Source organism: Antedon bifida, chromosome 6 (genome assembly GCF_963402885.1).
Source record: "Antedon bifida chromosome 6, ecAntBifi1.1, whole genome shotgun sequence".
In the NCBI taxonomy this organism is placed as follows: Eukaryota; Metazoa; Echinodermata; class Crinoidea; order Comatulida; family Antedonidae; genus Antedon; species Antedon bifida.
Window position 1 is genome coordinate 20,743,755 of NC_136231.1, and position 14,422 is coordinate 20,758,176.

The 14,422-nt window shown below is 38.1% G+C and overlaps 1 protein-coding gene across 1 annotated transcript in view; it reads right to left on the reverse strand.

The window, feature by feature from the left end:
* Positions 1–14,422, reverse strand: part of LOC144845707 (E3 ubiquitin-protein ligase rnf213-alpha-like) — a 35,290-nt gene that overhangs the window by 16,388 nt on the left and 4,480 nt on the right. Inside the window, exons 9-27 of the mRNA XM_078703135.1 lie at positions 14,071–14,234; positions 13,124–13,346; positions 12,858–13,028; positions 12,360–12,532; positions 12,076–12,198; positions 11,435–11,597; positions 11,189–11,301; positions 10,925–11,057; positions 10,437–10,630; positions 10,003–10,188; positions 9,461–9,566; positions 8,673–8,873; positions 8,293–8,429; positions 7,904–8,118; positions 1,854–2,018; positions 1,320–1,688; positions 1,015–1,144; positions 508–842; positions 196–368 (exon numbers count right to left, since the gene is read on the reverse strand). Of these exons, the coding sequence (XP_078559261.1) occupies positions 196–368; positions 508–842; positions 1,015–1,144; positions 1,320–1,688; positions 1,854–2,018; positions 7,904–8,118; positions 8,293–8,429; positions 8,673–8,873; positions 9,461–9,566; positions 10,003–10,188; positions 10,437–10,630; positions 10,925–11,057; positions 11,189–11,301; positions 11,435–11,597; positions 12,076–12,198; positions 12,360–12,532; positions 12,858–13,028; positions 13,124–13,346; positions 14,071–14,234 (3,474 nt within the window). The remainder of the gene's footprint in view (positions 1–195; positions 369–507; positions 843–1,014; positions 1,145–1,319; positions 1,689–1,853; positions 2,019–7,903; positions 8,119–8,292; positions 8,430–8,672; positions 8,874–9,460; positions 9,567–10,002; positions 10,189–10,436; positions 10,631–10,924; positions 11,058–11,188; positions 11,302–11,434; positions 11,598–12,075; positions 12,199–12,359; positions 12,533–12,857; positions 13,029–13,123; positions 13,347–14,070; positions 14,235–14,422) is intronic.

The following is a 14,422-nucleotide window of genomic DNA, read 5'->3' on the forward strand; positions in this document are numbered from 1 at the left end:
CCTTTTTTTTTGTGAATATAGTTCTAAGGTTTTTTCAAATTTGATTTCCACACAGTCCTCTGAAAATGTGGCAACAATTAGATACAAATATAAGTAAAAGGCTATAGGTACATTCATTTAAGCTATATACATTCAAATGTGAATGTAGATTAATTTTTGATTAACTCTAAAATTCCAAGAGCGTTAAATACATACCATGTTTTCATCATTTTGTGTCGTCTTGCAAGTCATGCTGACAAAGTCTGAGATGTAGCTTTCAATAAAATCGTGACTATTACCAGTAGTTATGGCAGTCTGAAGGATTTTCCCAATCTCTGATTCCTGTATGTTTCTTAAAAACTGCTGCTCTGATGATATTTCTGCTTCCCCTATCAAACGCAATTAATTTTATGTAAATGTATTTCCTTTAACATTTAATTTGACATTATTGCCCTGTAAAACCTATACACTTGGCTTTAAATTACTAATTTTGAAGTCTAAGGGACATTAATTTACAAAAAAACTGACCTTTTGCTTCTGATGCAAATTTCCAGATTTCATTTAATTTTTGCTTCACAATCCAAGAGAATGGAAATCTGGCTGTGAATGATATACCACCAAATCCTTTTTCTATCACTGGTACCTCTGATCTTTGAACTTTCTTCTTAACAGAAATGCACATGTCATAACTCATGTTCATCAAATCTTTGGATGAAAATATATCAATCCAAAGACGGTGAGACCAACAATTATCTGCTTGGTCAATCATAAGAAGGTGGAGGTTGTTACTGATGTCACAGGCTGCAATTACTTCTGCCAGAAATGAGGCTACAGTTGCTGTTAAACGTTGCCAACATGCTTGCCTACATCAATGAAAAAAGTCTATGTGGCAGACAATACTTCAAATATAAAACTTTTAAAATGAATATTAACTGATAGGTTATAATAATATATTTATGTATTACTAAATTAATTGGCAGACAGTTTTGAATTCAAGTCTAAAAAATAATCATGGTGAAAAATAATAACACTCACCTAAATGTTCCACTCTCTTGAACTTCTTTGATAAAGCCTTTTCTACTTAACCAATTAGCAGGATTTGGTGATCTCCCTTCTTTCTCTTTCATGAGACTGACGATGAGATGTTTCAATGCATTTATAAATTCTGAACAAAAAGATTAACATTAAAGGAAAACCATGAATTGTTTTGTCACTGGCATTACATAATCATTGCATGGTAAGTCCTGAGTAAGCCTATCTACCACCATCGGTTATAACAGGGATGGGTCTATCCAAAATTACTTGGTGGATATATTCTAAAAAAACATATAAATATGTACCGTGATGAGCACAATCCCCTTCTATCAGTTGCACTAACAGACGGACTCGCTCTGTTGATCGATGTCGTTGATCAGAAGGATCAATAATTCTTGCCATAGCTGGATGAATACAGTCAACAAGGACGGCTGCGAAATTGACAAGAGAAACTTCATCATGTGGAGAGCTCTCTAGAGCTAAAATTGTGACATCTTCAGAACCTTCTACTGCTTTAGATCCTTCCTCCATCTCTTCCTCAATCATTTGCTTCTCGTCTTCCATAACTTTTACAGTGGCATCAACTAGATCTGTCACTACTTGCTTAACATCTGATTGATACATTGAATTATACTCTTCTGAATCATTATCATCATCTTCTGTTTCTTCTGCGACTAAATAGCAATACAATATTTATTTGTTGTTTGTTATATTCCAATTCAATTTATATATTTTAGTAAATTTACAAATATTTACAAATTATATAAATAATACCACTCTACCACTCTTAATAACATACCACTTCTAAAAACATGTATACATCTGGAATGCACAATTACCTTTAGATTTTTGCTCATTACAGGTGAAATTTTCTTGCATATTCTCATGTTTTGGAACTGGAAGTAGTAATTCACTTATTGGTCGACCTAAAAGTTTGGAAACATCTGGACAATTTTTTTTAGGCGGTTGAAGGTCATCGATGTGAGCAGATGACCATAGTCCACCTATTAAGAAATAACAGTTAAAGACGTTATCCTCTGTTTTTATGTCATCTATGCAAATTGAAAATTTAGAATCAATTAGAAATGCCAAATTTACTTTACTTGCAACAAATATTCTAAAACTTCTTTAAAGCAACTAGTAAGTCATTTTTTCAGTTGATATTTTATTTGAACTTAATTTCAAATATTATTAGCGCCAACTTGGTAATAATATAGACAATACTCACACAGATAATACAACTGAATAACCGATACTTGAGGTATAACAATAATGTAACTTTATTAACAAAGCAAACAGTAAACATTCGTATGTAAAACAACAACAACGAGTGGGCTCATATGGAGCGCCGTACGTGACATAACAGCCAAACTGGCGTGACTACCTTTTTTCCTTTTCTCAAAAAAAACAAAGTCAACAACAAAAACGGCAAATCGGGACAAACTGTGAATCATATATAAAAAATTGAAAAACGAGCTTTCATCGGGTAGACTGCCCTCCAGCTTGGGGATTATTCTGCCCCACAATACTTATCAGAAGTCACTTGTCAAGTACAAAATCGTTAAAATGAGTGGGTAAGCGATGACTGCGAGTAGATCGTCTGGGTTCTATCACTGGTGGTGGAATAACGACTTTATGAAGGTCAGTGAGAGGGCGGACATCATCAGAAGCAGCAGGAGTTAAGAACTCTGAGTCGGTACCGGTAGGCAATGGATCAACCTGGTAAGCGTGATCGGCTGGGGTTGACAGCTCAATAGGTATGTTTGTACGCGGTGGCTCAGGAATTTGATAATCGTCATCGCTGTTCGAGTCCTCTTGGTAATAATGTTGCGATCGAGGAGATGGTGACGAGGGAACCTTGTAGCATTCAGTACGCTTGACTTTGTACGCCGTACTACGTAACTGAGAACCGATAAATTTGCGGATATTGCACCAAGTGTTATCAACCGACGTTACGAGATAACGATGACGGGCCTTTGACTTGTTGCGATCGGCTAAGACGTACACAAGATCACCAACATCAATATCGGAGCTTGCTGGAAAACGGCCCGTTGGAGCCTTTGATCTTTCACTATGTGCATGATTGGCTAAACGACGTTTGTGCTGTGAGATAATTAATTGACTGTCAGACAGAGGAATTTGGTCGTTAGTAAATTGGTCGCGTTGTGTCCACATCTCTCTAGAAGAGAGACCACATGAGCGTAGTCGAGAGTTTAAGCAAGCCATAGTAATTTTGAGCATAGTTGGGGTGACTAATCCACCAGTGGGTTCTTGTGTAAGAAGTTCGTCTTCCACTTCACGTACGGCCTTTTCGGCGATTGGGTTCTTATTTGGGTTTTTGGTTCTTCCTAGCTCAATCATTATTCTGTGGTGCGCTAACAACTTATCGCTGACCAACGAAGCAAATCCAGGAGCGGGGTCGGTGCGAATTACAGCGTGTGGGCCGTCAAGAGGCCTGAGCTCAATACAAAGGCGGATTAAACCGTCTCGTAGACTGTCGTGACGTTCGCTGTCGATAATGCACGCGACTGTAAATGATGTTACACACTCTCGCATCACTAGAATAAGTTGTCGTTCACGCTTAATTACATCAGCAGCGAAGGTGGTACCAACTGCATCGGGTGGGTCTCCGGTGGACTGCGGGATAACGGTATGTGGAATAGAGCGAAGGGCAGCGCAGTGGTGACATCTTGCTGAGATACGCTCCACAGAGGCATCCATGTCGAGAGCGAAGAAATATCTGCGAACGATCGTTTTAAGCTGATGGCACGAAGGGTGGTCAAAACGCAGATGAAGTGCTGTGAGAAGGCCCTCGAGGACATCACGAGGAACAACAATACATTCGCGTACGGGTGCGAGTGGCTCATCCCTACGAACGACCAAAAGACCATCCTTGGCTATGGTAGAAAACCGTAGAAGGCGCTTGACATCTTTAATGTTTGTGATTTTTTTGTGGGGGCGAGTACCCTGAGAAAGGTGAGCGTGAGTGCGTCGTAGGACCGAACATTCAGACTGGATGGCCAGCCAAGCAGGACGACTAGTGAAAGGTAGCTTTGTGGAGCCAGATATAACGTCTTTAATGTTCACTTGGAAAACAACAGAGTCTTCGGTTTGTTGGACAAAAGAGCAGATTTGGCAAGAAAGAGCGTCACAAGGTTGTGCGTTCCTGCTCCCGAAGTCAGACGGCATATTTGCGGAACCTGCGAGGTGGTGAACAGATGCGTGATAGCGGCTAACAGTGGATAAGAAGGTTGAAACCCGAGGACTCACAGAGAATTCACCTCTGCACAACTTTTCGTAGGCTTGGACACACGGCTTACTGTCTGTCAAAATGTGTGCCTGATGTGCGGATTGTATGATAAATGGACTAAAGTGTTTTGTGGATGCGGCAATTGAAAGAGCTTCGACTTCACATGGTAACCAGGTCATTTGTCGTCCGCGTAGTTTAGCGCTATAAAAACCAGCGAGTAATGGTTTGCTGTCACGGGAGACATACAAGGTGGAAGCTATGCCATATTTCTTGACGGCACCATCAGTAACAATCCACAATTGGTCACTTGCTCGTGGGATGGCAATCGTGTGCGGTGAGTTGAGGATAGATTGCGCACTTGCGAAACTAGCGAGCAATTCGTCAGACCAGTCTATCTTCTCTTGGGATTGTCGTCCAGCGACAGCAGCTTCAAGAGGTGACAAAATAGGTGCACATCGCGGGAGAACGCGAGATAGCATCTTAAATGCGCCAATGAACGATCGTAATCCGGTCACGGTGACTGGTCTCGGGCAGCTAGATAATGTTGAAATGCGATGAGAGCTAGCTCGGAGTGTCCCTTGGCTCCATATCCACCCAAGAATGTTAGTAGTCTTAGGACAGATAACGGTTTTGGTAGCGGATAAATGTAGTCCTGAGTTGGATAGTGCATGAAGGATTCTTCTCCATACGTTCAAGACCTCTTCAACTGTATTACCGCCGCAGTAAAGATCATCAGCGAGTTTTGTAGCTGAACCTTCTTCTAAAAAATCACCCACTACTCTGCTTAGAAGTTCTTCCAATGCGGTCTCTGACCCCGGCATGCCCATTGCGCAACGGGTATATACCCGGACACCGTGAAATGGAGTGACGATTCCGCAATATTTCATGGACGGTTTTGAAAGTGGAATTTGGTAAAAAGCGTTGGTGAGATCCGTTGTTATAATGTATTTCCACTGTCCGATTTTAAGAAGAGTGGAGTCGACGTCAGGCATGAGTGACGGTTGTGGTTTGCTGTACCTGCCGACATCGGCAAAGGATGTCACTAATCTGGAACCGCCGTTGGGTTTCTTCACGAGGAATGACGGATTGAGATATTCTACAGCAACTCCAACATCTTCTGGACGGGCAAAAACTCCAAGTGTTTCGAGTTCGTCGAATTTGTGTTGTAGTTCGAGGAGCTTGTCTCTTGCATACTGAGGAAGACGACCTTTGCGTTGTGGGGGTTGGACTGGTCCCATATTTACGGTGGCAACAAACGGGCCTACAGCACCATTATAACCTTTAAAGGAAGGGTTGAAAATGTCATCATACTCCTTGTGGAGGCTAGTAAATTGTTCGAGTATGTTGCGAGGTAGAATGCTATCCGGATCCAGCTTAATGCTATCAGAGAAGCAAGTGTGAACTGTTGTAGTGTTAAGCTTTGGTGGTTTAATCGGGGATGATGAAGGGTCAGGTAGGTTAGGTGTAAACACAGGGCTAGCTTGGCAAAACTGTTCATGGCGTGAAAGCACTTTGGGTTCGTCTGACAGGTTAGGAATGCGAATTCGTCCGGCAACGCACGATATGATACGTGGTTCAGGCCAAACATGAGATGGCAAAGATGTTTTCGAGATTGGTGCATCAATGCGAGGTTCAATAGCAACAGTGTCTATGTCGGTGAGGTCATTTGGGAGTGAAAGTTCAATGTAACTACCTGGCCATATCACAGTGCGTGTTGAAGGAGCACGGAGAACATGAGCGCGTCTGATCGAGTGGCGTTCGGACGAAGTGGTAGGCAAGGAGCCATAGATGTATGTTGTGCCATCGGCCATAACTACTTGACGCTTAGCGGGGCGGATAGAAATATCATTCTGTTCCATGAACGGTGTACCAGCGAGTAGCTCAACGTCGAGGTCCTTAACGACGAGGCCATTGAAAGTCAAGTCTTTATTGTCACGTGTAAAGGTGACGTTTGTCTCGCCCATAACCTGTAACTGTGAAGATCCATCGGCTTGGTGTGCTGATTGACTACTGGGCTTAATCTGAATGCCAAGTAAACGTGCAGTTGATTCACGGATCATGTTGCCAGTAGCACCGCTGTCTATAGTAATATGTACGGTATTATAGCCGTGAAAGGCTTCGAGATATGGCGACTGACGTACCTGTATTCGAAGAGCTGAGGATGAACCAGATGGTGGGTCGTTGGGATCCTCGACATGGGTGGAATCCTGTTCATAGCAGTAGCTGTCGTCATCGTCGAAGATGTTTGCGGCCCGGGCACGTGCCATGTAGCGGCGGTCGCGTTCCGGAAGGAACTTGCACTCACTGAGAAAGTGGCGGTCTGGTCGTCCACCTTGTTTACAAAATGGGCAGCATTTATTTGGTTTGTTATTGTATGTCTGAGTATTGAATGTCTTAGGTGGGTAGCGGGAACGCGGTGGTTGAGAAGGAAGAGAAGCTGGTCTTTGAAACGGTAAAATCGCTGAACGCATGACTCTTGTGTCATCGGAAGTTTTGATTTCTTCTAATAGGGAAGTCATAGCTTGTGAAATTTCAGGCTTGATGGACGCTAGTGTACGTGAGCGAAGCTCTGTGCCATACCTCTGTTTGACGAGTTGGGGAAGTGAAGGGTGAACTAAGCGTAGCCATGTCAGTGTGAGTAGGTTTTCAAGTGAAGGGGTGAGTTCTTCGTCTTCCGTAATAGGTTGATTGTGGTGAGTTATAACACTGTCTGCTTGAAGAAGATTGTCATCAATGAAAGCTAGCAAACGTTGGTATAGATCCTCTGGGCGTTCATCTGGGCCCAGACTAATGTTAGCAAACTCTAAGAAATGAGCCCCACTAGATTGGAACCCGTAATGTAATCGTATGCACTGCCAGATGCAAGGTAGTGATGTGGATGATTTTACGATAGTGTTTCTTGAGATTACAGGGCAATAGTTAGCAATTTGACCTAACATTAGTTCCAACATGGTTACTTTCTGTTGTGCAGATAAAGCATTAGCTACGTTGTCTTCAAAACCATTGTCATCAGTGAACCCTCGGAGTGGGGAAGCTCTGGTTTTCTTGCCCCACGAGAAACCTTCCACCAGGAAATTGGCGAATTTAGTGTCTAATGTTAACGTGTACATGAGGTTTTGACGCCAATTCTCAAATGTGTTTATTGTTTCGTTTTTACCTAAGCACCATTGCTTGGGGGCACGATTGGATGCAGCCATTGTTGTGGTGTTTATACAAAGTGTACTGAATGAAAACGTTATTCCTCTATTGACGAACGGAGAATTACAGCGACGGCAGTATGCGCCGGTCAGTTGCTCGCCTGTGGATGTGCGATAACGGCAGTATAAGTACTATAGTTATAGGCTAGGCCTAGGTCTGCCTCCTGTGTAGACGGTAAGTCGATATTCTTGTGGGCAGTAAAATGTGTTGCGTAGGATTTTCGTCTCCTGACGCTGCCACCACGCCAACTTGGTAATAATATAGACAATACTCACACAGATAATACAACTGAATAACCGATACTTGAGGTATAACAATAATGTAACTTTATTAACAAAGCAAACAGTAAACATTCGTATGTAAAACAACAACAACGAGTGGGCTCATATGGAGCGCCGTACGTGACATAACAGCCAAACTGGCGTAGGGTATTTACAGTACCTTGAAATCCATTAAAGCATCTCTTAAGACGAGGAAGTTGAATAATAAAGACTACATGAGCTCTGTTTGTAATCTCTTCTTCCATGGAAGACAATGCATTCTCTCGCTCATCTTGCACTCGATAAGAAGCGCAGGAAATCAAAGGTGTAGTGTCACTACTTGCATCGCATTGCACTAATAATAATCTTTCATTCGCAGTAACACCAAAGAATTTCCTAAAAAAATGTTAGATATTATTGTATTTATGTGGTAAAAAGAAGCAACTCAAACTTTGTTATAATTATGCCCACTATAATTTAGGTCTCTGGTATAAATTTACTTGATAAATTCAACTTCGTGTTCAAATGAAATTCTACTAGGGAATATAAAAAATGCTGGTTTTAACTCACTGGACTCTAACAGAAAACTGTTGTTCATATTGGAACTCTTGTAGGGAGACCAAACTGATGTCAGAGGTATTAAGCTGTGTAGATTCCGCAAGAGCTTTGCAATCTTTCTCAGTTAGCAAACGTGAATATGTGGTCACCTAAATTATTACATAAAAAAAAAATTGATAATTAAATTTGTGCATAGACTTGGATGCCAAAGAATGTGCAAATAATATTTGTTATAGTTGATTTTTTTTTCCAGATTTCTGTTGCCTATTACAAGAAAAATCCAATCAGAAAAAAACAAACATTGGATATTGATTTTTGTAATACTATACTGTAGATATTAGAGTTGAAGTTGAACCTCTAAACAGAAACGATATGTTAGGATTACACCTCACCTGAGCTAAAATACCTTCATTACTAGGAGCATTTCTAATTCGATCACCAAGATAGTCTGCTAGGCTTGAATGCTTCTGAATATCAAAGTATGTATCCTGCAATACATTTTTTTCGTTTTCTGTTATTTTTGTTTCTGATAATCTGGTGACAGATTCTGGGGTTGCACACATCAACAACTGGTTTTTAACATCTTCAAAGACCTTTTGAAAAAAGAAACACAAATTGTAATATAAACAGTTAAACATGTGTAATTTGATTTAAATAACGACATTCCTCAGGTGTAGATAGATATTTTTCGTTTTGCTACTCTGATGTACCCATATTTGCGATCATAACACAAATGTGTATGTAGAAGAAATGTCAACTTCAAGCAACATTACAACTGTGCTTTCCCCAATTTTACGCTTTTAATGGACTCTACCAAAAGTTGAAACACAATTCAGCAATGAGACAACACAAGGATATCTTACAGTGTTTAAAAACATCTGGAAGGATTTATTGAAAGTCCTTGGTCTAGGCTAGAAAAAGTCAAATGCAAAGCCTTCCAGGCTGGGAGATCCTACACTACTATGCCTAACCTAGCTGGACCTAGTATAGAAAGTTTACACAAACCAACAGTGGTGAATAGACACCACAATATATGTGAAAAAATAATAAAGTCCATTAATTTATGAAATGTGCTAGGATTAGATGTGCATATTTTCCAAAGCTTTAAGAATATGTATATTTTGGAATAGAATAGAAAACATTATGGTGACAGAGAAAAGGATCGTTATACATAAAATACCTCTTCAGCAGTATCAAAAGATGGCCATGTTTGATAAACAAGTGCAGCAACTGTATCACAATGGTAACCAACAAACGCATCACTTTTCTTAAAAGCTTCTGATGACCTAATGAAGAAATAAATTATGCATTTTTATATACATACATTTTAGACGAGGATTTTAAGGTGGGCTTAGGTCAACACTCAACTCAACTATGTCAACAGTTGAGTTCAGTTTAAACATGTTCTACTTTTTCCAGAACTGAAAGGAACTAAACAGCACTGAAAACTTTGTGGTATGGTGAGAGCTCACACACTAGTTCCTTTCAGTTGCTCAAAAGCGTGTCGGTTGCTTAGAATTTGAGTTGCTTTCACTTCCAGACCAACAAAGCTTACCTTTACTGTGAATATTACAAATAATTTATTATTATTACTGTACAGGCATGTATTTTTAAATAATATAATATTTTTCATAATTTTGAGAGTCATTTTTATGTGTTTAGTGGTTGTCTACAAACTTAATTATATCAATAACTAAAAGTTTGGTAAACACTTAAACTTACTTTACAGGAGGAAACTGTTGTTTGTTAGTAATAAAAATGTCAATCCAATCTTCAACTTTGTTGACAACTTGCAACTGCTTTTCACTCAACATTGTTGTCATTGCTAAAAAGTGTTTCTCAAGACGGTTGATAAGAGGGATTGGAAAGCGTGTACGTACTACTTCTTTGTCAGCTACTACTATCAACCTATAATGTGTTAATAACTTATTTATTAATACCATCATATGTTGAATAAAAATCACATTTTCAGAAACCTTAACTGTAAAACAAGCATCATGCCAATATTACATACAACTCTATAAAGAGAAAAGTGACAACAGTGAAAATACCCAATGCCTGATTGAGCTGTAGACATTTATTTATTTAATAACTAAAATCCATCATGGCTTTAATGATAGTTCTACTGTTTGCATAATTAAAACCTTAATTTTTACCTAAATGAATCATGAACACGGCATTTCACACGGTGGGTACCAAGTCCAAGATCTACATATCGTTGTCCGCCAAAGTAAACATAGTACTGGTTGAGGGCGTCATACAAACTCTCGTAGAGGTTCTCAAGATTTAAAAGGACAACTGTCTTTCCTGCCTCCATATAAAGTTTAATGCGATTTATGTTTCTACACACCTATAATTAATGGTACACAATTAATGATTATTTACACAAAATATCATCTACTAAACAATCTGTAATTGTTTCTGAATACTTACTGTGTGTTACTAATTAACTGTTTAAAAATTTATATAATAAAAAGAAATTTCTCTACAATGATAAATATGTATAGTTTTGTTGGTGTGGAGCATATAGACTGTAACTGTAAAGCACTCAATTAAAGGAGTAACCCACAAACCTGTTGGTCCAATCAATGGCATCATTACCAATGAAATGTGAATAAAAAACCATAAAATAAAAATAAATAACCTGTGTATATTCTTGATCAAATGGAAAACTGCTTCCATAGATAATGACAGAATCTTTCATCGTATTCAGATGTTGTTGTAAAATTGGAAGAGCTGAAAACTTTTCAGTTAATACAAGAAGGTATCTGCTATCTCTATGATAAAAAACAAAAGAATTCCTCAAATTAGATATTTCATAGAGAAAAAAGAACCAGATTCATAGAAAGTACTGAAGTAAGTCAATCACCATCTTGAAAAAAATATTTTTGAGCTACTGTCAACTTACCCATCTGAAGTGCCATGTCCAACTTTTTTTATTCCTCCTGCCTGTGTCTGACCTTGAGCATCTAAGCTTGCTTTGATAAGGCCAGATGGTGTACAATCTGGATCAGTGTCAAGCTAGAAAACATTATTTTATCTATCATTCAATTTGTTCATTTAAGTTGCATTTTTTAGAGAATTGACATCAAGTTTTAATGATATACAGTACAATCATAATATTAGTAAGGAGAAAAGTGCAAATCTAACTAACCTTCTCTTTTTTTATATATGGTTCAAGTTTCTTTCCAAATATCTCGATATAATCTTCTATTCCTTCCATTCCACCAAAGTTACGCCTAATTGCATGCTCAATTTCAGCCCAAGTGGGTGGTGCTCTTGAATTCTTAGAGAATTGATTCACCATTTTGATCAAACTATAACAAAACAAACATAAACTGAAAAACTAAAAAGATTTTCTTAAAAATTATTTTCAGACAGGTACCATCTTTCAATAAAAGGTTTAAAGATACTTTCCCTACAATTTTTGACGTTTTTTAAAAAGTAATGCATATTACTTTATAAACATTAAACCAGGTCATTCCTTGTCTTAAATGTACGTTTTATGGTTAATTATGATAAAAAGAGAAAAACAATGCACTCCATATGTAGCTCGCGTCGAATGTCCACTCACAGTAAAAGGCTTAGCCTAGCTAGGCTTAGTTTTGTAGGCCTAGCTGATAAACAGCATTAACGTACAAACAAAATCATACTCTAGCTATAGTTATATGATAAAATAGTAATAAAGGAGATAAACATAATGGTAATGTCTGCCAAAATGATGATACTTCTACCATTGGTATTCGGTAAAATAGCTTAAAAATAGACAAGAAAATTCTAAGCAGATTTACTTACCTATAGAAATCTCTAAGTCCAAAGAAGTCATGTCTTTGTTCTTGATAAATCTTAAGGTATCCTTCTGCAAGTGGTCTTAAGATTTGGCTGACATTATGTGAGGTATCTAATGCACATATACCCCTAAGATATAATAATGATAATACTATGTAGAGAAAGTTTCATTGGCCAAGAACACAAACAAATTCGTATGAGGATTGAATGTCCAGCAATGTGTAGAAGCTTTAATATAAGATAGACACCTTCCATATTTAAACCCCTTTAATTTTCCACATATTACTTACTTGGCACTTTCTATGAGTTCAGCTTCGTCCGGAACTCCTCTAGAAACCAATATGCCTCTATTCATCTTGGCAGGATCTAGGGCCCAGTTTGAGATCCCTATGAATCCAACTTTTTTATAGGCTGGTGGATTGTCTTCTTCTTCAGAACCATATTCTAGCAATGGGTGCAGTGTCTACAAAAGAGCAATATTAATTATTTTGAGAAAATATATACACACACCATGACCATAATAATAACCATATTATAATATATAGTTTGTACAACAAACTAAGTGTAACAGGCACAAGCCGCAAGCCTAATTTTGCTGAATTTGAGTGAGTTATAAATTTTGAATGAATACTATTCTGTACTTTAATAGGCCTTCCATCTAGTTTAATGTTCTTTACATCCACCTTACGAATTTCTTTTATTAACATTCTATCTATATGTTTTCCACTATGAACACAAAATATTTTGTTAGCTATGTTTATGAGAAAGATTATAAACAGCATATATACCTTTAACGGCATTCTTGGAGAATCTTCAGCAAGTCCAACTTCATCAAGAACGACGACAGACACAAATTTGTTCAGATCTTTGCTTTGCTGGAATACGCTACATTGACGAAAAGTTCCAACAATTCCATCTGGGGTCGACAATGGACTACATTGGTATGATATCATGTGTACCTGATATCAAATAGAGTAAAATAAAATAAGAGTTGACATGGAAAACTAAATTAATAAAATGGCTTGCTTTTGCCAGAAGTTATCAAAAAGCATACCTGTTTGAGTTTTTTAAAAATCTCAGATGCGGATGAATCGCCTTGCATGGCATCAGCCACTATTGTCTTGGCCAAAGATTTGGAACTTCCAGGTTTGCCAACCAAAAATAACGGAATTCGCAACTCGATGCAGATAATCATCATGAAGATGTTTTCCTTCAGTGCCATGTTGCGAGCAATGTTGGGACCCAATCGTATTTCATCTAAAAGTATGTCTTGACAGCTGAAAAAGGGATACTCTTTTTTTTTTTTTTAAACCATATTTAATGAGGGTGATCCATCCAGCTATTGCTGATCATTAGGGACCCTCAGAGGTTCACAAGACAAACATATACACAAGATGCTGTACATAAACAAAGTCTTATTACAAGTCTTTGGGAGTGGAGTAATTTGGTCCTTAGAAAAATTCCTAACATGTTCCTAACGGGACTTGAACCCAGGACCCTTGGAGTGGTAGACAAGCATCATAACCACCAAGCCACAACTCCACTCCACTCTCACAACATATCGCTTTTTCATATCTTTATTCATTTTTTTAAAACTGTAAATATGTTTCTAACTGAATGTAGGCTTTGAACTGGAACTGAAAGCAACATGACACAACTGAAAACAAGAGCGACATAAGCTTACATTAAGTTAGGCAAAAAAAACAACTTGTGGGCGTAACCTGACCGGCCCAAAATATATATATCTGACCCTTAACATTTTTATTTACTTTAAAAAAAATGAACTAAATACCAGAATTTGTTTCTCTATCACTGCTGTAAAGATAACAAATTACATTGTTGAACACCGCCTTTGTATTGCAACAAAGGAAAAGATTCTCCTTTTAAACATAATTAAAAATATATAAAGTTAATGATTACTGTTGCTGAGTTTTTTATGGCTTACTTCTATTTTCAAATGGTTTATTTTACACTTGAAACAGTGAATTTGGAATATCTTACCTGTTAATTTCTCTGTATATCGTTCCATGACCTCCATATAAATTCAGCGGGTTCTTAAAGCTGTTGGCCACAGTTCTTCTGAAGTCTTCTCGCTTTTTATCTAAGCATGCATGGTAGCATACACCAAGTGCCAGAACTAACGCCCATGTAAGGTCATCAATATCCTTTAAAATAATTGAAGCATATTTCAGATGAAATAAAACAGAAAGAGATTGTACATCAATATAAAAAATATAAAATAAACAAATATAATGCAGATAATATTGCAGATGAAATTCAATTGATTTGAAGAGGAGAAAAAATGTGGAAATAAAACAAGCACCCACTCCCCCCTTTCACACAACTCAATGTA